Source organism: Myotis davidii, unplaced genomic scaffold, assembly GCF_000327345.1.
Source record: "Myotis davidii unplaced genomic scaffold, ASM32734v1 scaffold323, whole genome shotgun sequence".
Lineage (NCBI taxonomy): Eukaryota > Metazoa > Chordata > Mammalia > Chiroptera > Vespertilionidae > Myotis > Myotis davidii.
The window spans coordinates 3515575-3524707 of record NW_006295491.1 but is presented as its reverse complement, the minus strand read 5'-3'; the positions used below and the strand labels follow the sequence as shown (position 1 = coordinate 3524707).

Below are 9133 nucleotides of genomic sequence, written 5' to 3'. Positions count from 1 at the left end.
TTCCTGCTGGGAGAGAACTGCGTTTTATCTCTGTATGTTCCTATTAGGGAAATAAATATCCTTGCTCGGTAAAATCAGATGCAGTGTGATTCAGTTTTAGGAACTTGGAGGAGGAACGGAGGCCGCATTGTAACTGGGCCTCGGGTTGGAGGCAAGGACATGGTGTGCTCTCCTCCAAACAGGCGTCTTGCCCACGGTGGCCTTGCGGTGCCTGGCAGGCCCAGGCTCCCCCCCGCCGTCTGGCTGGGTTTGCCTAAGGGCTTTGCCGGCAGAGGTGACAGGACGGTCCCCGAGTGTGGCCAGACACAGATGCTGTAGTGTTAGTGGGGACACCCCCTTGATCTCTCCCAGCCGTTCGTGCCCCTTCACCCCAGTGCTGCAGTTATCGACGTTGTTCCCTGTGGACAAAGGAGCCACAGGTCCCCGCGAACCATTGGCTGCTGTGGAGCCAGCCCCGACTGCAGCTCTGGGCCCCGCAGGAGGCTGCCCGAGGCATTAGTGACCTTCCTGTGGACCTGCGTGTCCATCACCCAGCTCCCTGAGTCCATGCTCGCCTCTCCTTTCTTCTCTTTTCCGCTCACAATTTTTAATGCACGGACAGTCTCAGAACGTGAAAGCGTCTTATGCATCAGGGGAAGATGCTGTGACGGGGAGTGATGTCTCGCACGGCGTGCCCCTGAATGTCATCAGGACATTGGAATCAAGCTCCTCATCCGTGTAGCTGGGCCCCGCTGTGTGCCCACCCTTCTCCACCTGCACCAGCCCCCTTGTGCTGCTCAGAAGGGAGGAGAAAGAAAAGGTGACAAAACCAATGTCTGGATGAAGCCAGTGTGTGAAATGGGAAGAAGGGCCGTGGGCCAGCCTCCGGACACCCCTGGCTGCGCATGTCTGAGTAACACACGTGCCTTTGAAATCCCAACCAGACCCTCAGCAGCGTCTAGATCAGGGGTGGGCAAACTTTTTGACTCGAGGGCCATGATGGGTTCTTAAACTGGACCGGAGGGCCGGAACAAAAGCATGGATGGAGTGTTTGTGTGAACTAATATAAATTCAAAGTAAACATCATTCCATAAAAGGGTACGGTCTTTTTTTTCAATAGTTTTATTCATTTCAAACGGGCCGGATCTGGCCCGCTGGCCGTATTTTGCCCACGGCTGGTCTAGATTCAGCCCGCAGGTGGGACGTGCCTATGGCGCTGAAAGTAAACACAGTGTCTGCCAGCCTCTTCCTGCTCTAGGACCAAGTTCCGTTTTTAAACACCAGAGCAGACATCTGATTTGCATCCCCTTCTCTGGCAGCGGTGCCGGTGCCGTAATTTAAACCCTGCCTTCGGGGGTGCGTGGCCGCCGTGTCAGGGAGCGCAGCGGTGGCCCTTGCCGGGGTGAGTTACGGCCTGGCGGTGCCCTGTCAGAGTTAACTGTGCGGCCGTGATAAATCCCGCTCTCCAGGAGTTCCGGGGACGGGAGAGCAGAGGGCTGGTTTCTCACATTTGAAGTCCGTCTAAATCATCCCGTTGACATTTTATTTAGAGAACATGCGGCGTTTGCTGCATATGTGGGATCTGCATTCCTCACATTTTTTATGTTTGCATTCCGAGAGCCGCTTTTCACAGGCGTCTCCTCCCGTGGCCGGGCACAGGAACGCCGCGGGGCCAAGGCGTGCACAGCGGGGTCTGTCTGAATGCACCCGAGTCCCTGCGTGTGTGTGTGGGGCTCTGCCAGGCCTGCGGCTCCTCAGAGCAGACTGCCCCCGGACGGCAGGGGTATTGGTTGGATAACGTGCACTGGGCTGTCCACTGCTCACGAGAGTGACCTGTGCCTCAGTTTCCTCATCTGTGAAATGGAGGCAATGGTTCTCTTCCTAAGGGTCCCGCGGGTGGTGACGGCAGTCCAGGGAGAATATAGAAATCTCCCCGCGAGAATGCGGGCGCCCGGGGAGAACTGAGCTCTGCCAGACAGAACGTCTGGAGCCCAGGCACTCGCCTCCTTCTCCAGCTCACACGGGTCATGCAGACCCGGGAGGGGGTGTGCGAAGCAGCCTCTTAAGGCAGTGCTGTAGGTGTGCGTGCGTGTGCAGGTGGGCGTGCGTATAGACTGATGATAGATAAGTGTTTCCTGCTCTGAAGAGAGTCTCCAGCGGAGATTTGAAATGTACTCAAATTGTCTTTCACACACTTGCCTCTGTGTCTAGCCCTGGGGAGAGATGACTTAGATAAAATATTATTATTTCAGGCTCGTCTGCCCCTGATGACGCTTCCCTTTTGATGTTTGGCCAAGAAGCACCACTTGCTCAGACATAACTCCGCGGTTATGGACTGTTAGCCCCTTTCTAGTTCTGCTCCCGCCTCTGACTGACTGGGAATTCCTTACAGGGGCTGTGAAAAACGGGGCTTCTGGGACTCCTGAGGGTCTGACAACAACCCTGGAGGACCCCTAGGCGTCCCTAAATTGAATGTCTAAAATAAACACTATTTTTCAAAAACGTAGGTAATGAGTGTATTTTAAAGTTATAAAAACAAAATAACAATGACATTAATGAAACTTTTTTTTAAAAAAAAACACAACTCTCATGATGCATTTAGAATTATAATGTTGCTTATAATGTTCTTATCACTGCCATTACTTCGGGAATTTCTTCCTGACGTCTGGGTTTTGGTAAATGCGTCATAAATTCTGGCTGTAATTTTCTCCACCCGCGTGTTCTCGCCCGTGTTTACATTAGGCATAATGGATGGACGGGCGGCTAGGACGGCAGCAGGACTGAGCCTGGGTTCTGTTGCTTCAGGCTAAACCATTAGGAGCTTTGAATACGGTCCTGCTGAGTCGGGGTGACTTGGGATGATGAATGTCTGTGAGGGGCTCCAGGCCTCACGGCTACCCCTGTGAAACTTGAACGTCCTAAAGTTGTGTGCTGGGTGTGTGTGTGGGACATCAACGTGGAGGCAGTTATCAAAACCGGGAGGAAAACAGTCTTCTCAAACTCAGGAGGACATCCCTTGGGAAGACGGCATTTTGGGGTCACCCTTGATGAAATGCCTGTAAAGATTAGGGGGTCATTAAGGTGGGGGCGCCTGAGGCCCTTGATGTGTTTTATTGATGGCTGTATAAATCACTCGCCTCTTTAAGCATCGGACTAATGGATGATGTTGTTAACATGCTTATCTTGAAAAAACATAATTTTCTAAATGTTTCACTCCTCTCATAAGTAGTAATTTAGGTGAAAACCTGGTCAGCTTATAGTAAAATATGAGGGAAAGCAAACGATAAAGTATAAAAATGGAGGAAGATGTTACATAAGTCCAGATGAGGCCTTTGCAGATAGTCTCTGAAATTCAGGCTTTTCAAAATGGACATCCAAGAGACAAATAGAGAGCACGTTACAGGTTATAGTCAGACCTGTATTATGCTCCCACACACACTGGATTGCTTCCAGATCCATCCATGTAAGGTTGTAACCTCCAGACTGTGGTCCCATAAGGAAAATCTGCCAAAATATATAATTTTTTTCGAAATTATGGAACCAATGCATGTTCATTGGAAACTACTGAAAAGTAAAAGGGAGGAAGTTCAAGTAATCCTCAGTGTTAGCACCTAGAGGCAACTAAGCATCTTGGTGTGTTATATTACATATAGATATATAATGTTGAATATTCCTTTTTATGTTATATAATGTGAGTGTGTCCATATGATTAATACTTATTGAAATGTGCTTATTAGTGACAGTATAATATTTTATTGCAGGGATGTACCATGTCTTATGTTGCTTCCAGTTTTTTTAAAAGATAGATAAAAGTCTGAGATTGATGCCCTGGTATATAACCTCAGGGTACATCTCTGTTCCCTCAGGGTTGGTTCTGAGAAGTAGGTTTCCTGGATCAGAGGTTATAAATGATGTTAAGAAATGTACACGTTGCTGAAAGGCTGTCTAGAAAAGTTGCTCCATTTTAAACAAAAACATTGACATCTCAGCAACATTGTTAGACCTTTTCCAATATCATGGTTTCTGATCTAACCAGCCAGACCTTCCAGGCGAGGGAAGGAACATTCACAGAGCCCTGATCCAAGCCTGCTCTCATTTTATCTTCACACCAATCCCGTATCAACCTATTTCACAGATAAGGGGATATGCTCAGAGAGGGTGAGTGACCCTCAAAGGTCACACAGCCAAAAAATGAGGGGAGTGCTTGGTGATTCACGTTCAAGCTGTCTGATTCCAACGTTCATTTTCTGTCTAAACTTCCAAGGTTCCCCCCACGTAATGTTTATATTCACCACTGACTCTGCCGAGAACAAGTCCTAATTTTATTTTCTACACGAAACATGCAAGTCTCTTAGAGAACACCTCGTGCTTTAGGGGCACTTAATGAACGTGTTTCCGAGACTCTCGAGCACCTCACTCTGGGAAGCACGCGGTGCAGGCCAGGGTTTCGCTTCCAGGCTAAGAGGTCTCTCCAGCCACGTCAGGCGAGCATCCCTTGCTGCTGTGTGAGCATGCACACGTGTTCAGTAAGCTCCTAGGGAAGGCACTTTTTTTTGCAGAGGTAGGAAATATCTTTTTCAAATTCCGCACAATCATGCAAAAATCTCTCCAGAGCAACCTTCGGGCTTCAAAGCATCAAAGATAGATAATAGTGTTAACTGTAACAAGCAGAGATTTCTTTTGAGTTTATTGGTCAACGTATCTGCCATTTCTACCTCATTCCGAAGCCCCTCTTGGAATCATGGAGACCAAAAACAATGCCTGACAATCGGCCGTTCTCTGTTCCAGGTGTGTGAGTATCCCGACGGGACCAAGTCTTTGAAGCTGGGCGACTTCGGGCTGGCCACCGTGGTGGAAGGGCCCCTGTACACCGTCTGTGGCACACCAACCTACGTGGCTCCAGAAATCATTGCAGAAACCGGGTGAGACCCCTGGTGGTTTGGGCTGTGCCCTTCTTTGGGGAAAGGTATGTTTTGGGCATCCTCCTGTGTTTCCACGTGACTCCCGAGAAGGTGGAGGGAGGGAGAGACGGCTTACCTGCACCATGACTCTGATCTTGGGAACTTAAGTTTGTGCTTTTACGTTCAAGAGCCCTGGGCCTGGGCCAGGACTTTTGTTCCCAGGCTGGTCATGGGAACATGGCAGTGTCCCCAAGGTTGTAATTAGGACTGGGAGAAAAGCAGATGCCTTTGCCCAAAGGGCAGTGAATTCCTCTACATGAAATGGACAGTTTGATACTGAAAAGGCACCCCCCGCTTTTTTTTTTTTCACAAAGGCAAGTACTCGGGTAATGTGGAGGGTTCTGGGGGTAATATCGTTATTTCTCCCCCTTCCACCCACTTTGTTTCCCTAGCTATGGCCTGAAGGTGGACATTTGGGCAGCAGGCGTGATCACGTACATACTTCTCTGCGGATTCCCGCCGTTCCGAAGGTCAGCACAACATTTGAATTGTACTCGTAAACCCTCTCCCTGGATCAGGGAGCAGATGTTACTCCTGGCAGTCAGGACCAGAGCTGGTCAGTGACAATGCCAGCTAAAACGTATAGAGACCTGCCTTTCACTCTTTATCTTATTCTACAGCCTGTTCATGTGTATCCCTTGACCACACCTCTGATGTGAGGCCAGGGCCTTTGCTGTGTATGAGTTTCTCATGGTCATTCTTCTGTAAACCACACCCACCGTCCAGTGTCTGCAGTTTCCATTCTCAGTTATTTTCAAGGGGAGTGAGATTTAAAGATCCTGCGAAGCAATCTGATCCTTCTAGGAAAGCCTTTTTCCAGTTTTTAATAGTTGCCTCTCCTACTTAACTTGGGAACAGCTTTTTGACCACTCATTTTCCAAAGCATTCAACCTAGTTCTTACCGAAAAGAGAACTTACAACATTCATTGTATCCACTCACATAATACTCAGTGGAGTAGAATTACAGACACTTTCTGCATAAATAGGCCTGGGAACAAAGGGATTGAGTCCTTGGTAACCATGCCCCTGGGAGCAGAGGGGGCCACATGCGGATCAGGGTGTGTCACGGAGGGCACGGCACACTTGTTACTCAGCCGTGAGTGTGCACAGGTTTGACATGGGGCTTCACCCTCAGCACTTCTTTTGATCAGTTCCGTCTCCTTCGTTGGAGTGACTTTGAAGCAGAAGTTCACCTATTGAGGCACATTTGATTTTCTTCTGGGCTTTCTCGAGCGCTCTTTTCATTTTTATCTCTTCTTTTGCTCACTTTGCAACTGTTTGTTGAGTAGCTGCTGTGTGCTACGAGCTATTCTAAATGTCAGGAATCAAATGGCGAACACAACGTGTCCTCTGAGGTCATGGTATGGACAGTGTGGTGTTAGGTCTGAAGGTGAAAAACAGGCTTGTTTCATCACCACACCCAACCATTGTATTATGAAAGATTTCAAACATCCAGAAGAGTTGAAAGTTTTATCTTTTTGAAATGATCGATGTTCAGCTGAGTTGACCGTTTTTACGGACACTACCGCGAACGTGGGAGTGACACACAGGTGTCAACCTCTCCTTTTGAGAGTCTCAAGGGTAAAGACACACATCGCAAGAATATGGATCAAGAAAAGTAAACGGGACGTTGGGGTATGCTCAGCGGAGGGCTGGGAATCACAAACATTCAGTGAAAGGTGCAGAAGTGAGTGGGGCCTTGTCCTCGTGGCGTGGGTTCCGTGTCTACAGGTGGAAAGCCTTCTGCCTGGCCATCGGCGTTGTGGTCTTCCATCAAAGACGTTGCCCAGGTGATTGCACAGACTGTATGATTATTGCACACATCACTTAACATTTTCTAAATAACAAATGACTCCTACAGTTTGGGCTGTCAGTTCTGTGCATCAGTTAGGCGGGCCTTCCGGTCTGGTCTGGGCTGGCTCAGTGGGGGTTTGATGGTCCAGTGTGGCCTCACTCACGTGCCTGCCAGTTGACTCAGCATCAGCGGGGACAACCGATATGACCTGGCCGTGTGCCTTTCAGCCTCCAGTGGGCTAGCCTGGGTTTCCCATCACAGTGGATTCAGGACTCCCCAAAGCAGCTAGAAGAGGGCCTGAGTGCTTTTCAAGTCTCCGCTTGCTTCACATTTGCTGATTGATGTCCTGTTGACCAACTGAAGTCAAACAGCCAAGCCTCGAGTAAGTGTGGGTGAAGATTACCCAGACTTACAGGGAAGGGAATCATTTGTGGCCATTTTTTCAATCACGCGGTGCCCTGGCTGGCTTCAGCAATGACCAGTTTTGGGAACTAGTAAAGCGTAGAGGGTAGTGTGTTATGCTAGCTGTTGATCTTGGGGCCAGTTACAGCGTAATTCCCCTCTGTGATGGTGCACCCAAGTGGAGACCAATCGGAAAAGGGTATCAGGGAGGGATCAGTGTTAGAGGAAGGTGTGCTCACAACTCCCTCTAGTGTTTCCACTTGTCAGTGCAGCTGGGAGTTTTTTCCTTTGACTTTGCTTTTTTACTTTTTAACAAAAGTGAGGCTCACATTAAACAAAAGTATGTGCTTATTGTGACTTGATACCCAGTGGACAGTAGCTTCTTTGTTGGATCTGGAGTTAAGGCTGGCTAATCAAAGGCAGTAAAGCTACTGCCCTTAAACATTCTACTCAGAAGCTGGTCCCACAGCTCCAGGCAGCTTACTTAGGAAATTTACAAAAATGCTTCCCATCTTTCCTATGCTGTGATGAGAGGGAATCTGTAATATTAAGTGCTTGTTACAGAGGCATCTTCACGGCACAGAGACCTGGAGAGACCCCAGGACCGCATAGGGAGCACAGTATGGAAATGGTCCTGTAAATCGTGATAAAGGGCCTGGTATGAAACAGATTGCATAACTTTGTACCTAAAATGAAAGTCCTTCAAACAGATATTTCAAAACATTGTCTTTGTTTTATACCCAAAGTAATTTTAACCCAAAGCCTTTTAACTGAAATTGTTACGTGGGGTTTACAGTTTCCGCCTCTTTAGCTCTGGTGTGTCTCACTCTTCTTTTTCCAGGCTTTGGTCTTAGGCTGACATGACTTCTTCCTTCCATCTTCTCAACCCCAGGATATTGGTTTTCTAGAGGCAACCGACAGTTTAGTTATTGCCTAAGCAAGTCTGTGTTAGGGGCACTGACAAAGAGGAGTATTTGCATGACTAGATTGAGACTTTTTTGTTTTGTTTGTTTCTCTTAAAAACAGGCACAGCCCATAGACGAAATGTTTGGGCATCACGTGTAGAATAGCTCACCCAGGTTCTCAGGTTACCTAGCCTGGCCTTGACGTTGCCTTGACTCATCACTGAAGAGAGAGAATGGACGCAAATTCTTTCGTTGTTTTCGAGGTTTTTCTTAATGCACATTTTTAGGCGTAGAGCACCTTGATTCTGGGCTGTCTTGTTTTAGGATAAGTGCCCCCAAGCATCTTAGCCAGATTGTGGCGTATACATGTGGTAATAAATCCAGTGTCGATTCGGAGTGGCTTTTCTTCTGTGACTACTAGAAGAATAAATGATCGTTCGCTTTCTGTTCTTTTAGTGAGGGAAGCCTGAGCCGCTTGCGGTTCACAGCATGGATGCTTGGGGTGAATCCTAATTGCCAGGACATTCCGTGGTTCTGTTTGTTGACTCAGGCTATGTTTGCCAAGAACCGGAATGAATGCTGCAGACTCACTTCCAACTTCTTAGCTGTTTATTAACAAAATAAGAGCCATATGTATTAACAGAATATAAGTCACTTGAGATTCCAGGGAAAAAAAAGAAAAAGGGAGATGACTGGAGCCATAGGGATGGAGGGGTTGATTCTGGAAAGAGGTGATTTATTTTATAGCTTCTACTACTGTCTCTTGGCGTCCCCTGGTTTTCTAAAGGTTTTCGTAGAACCTCATTATGTTTTAGGTGCATCCTTCACGTATTTTGAAGGCCAGTTGAGCCTAGTGCAGTCAGTAAGGAAATAAGTGAAAGGGAAAGAAAATGTTTAGACATCTAGAAAAAAACACTTTGCCCTGGCCAGTGTGGCTCAATTGATTGGGCATCATCTCGTGCACTGAAAGGTTGCTGGTTCGATTCCTGATAAAGGCTCATTCCCTGGGTTTCAGGCTCAATCCCTAGTGGGGGGCTTGTAGGAGGCAGCCAATTTATATCTCCCTCTCATATAGATGTCTCCCTCTCCCT

At 47.8% G+C, this 9133-nt stretch overlaps 1 protein-coding gene across 1 annotated transcript in view; it reads left to right on the top strand.

The window, feature by feature from the left end:
- DCLK2 (doublecortin like kinase 2) overlaps positions 1 to 9133 on the top strand; it is a 141924-nt gene that overhangs the window by 123391 nt on the left and 9400 nt on the right. The window contains exons 12-13 of the mRNA XM_015568060.1: positions 4768 to 4901; positions 5333 to 5410. Coding sequence (XP_015423546.1) covers positions 4768 to 4901; positions 5333 to 5410 — 212 coding nt within the window. The remainder of the gene's footprint in view (positions 1 to 4767; positions 4902 to 5332; positions 5411 to 9133) is intronic.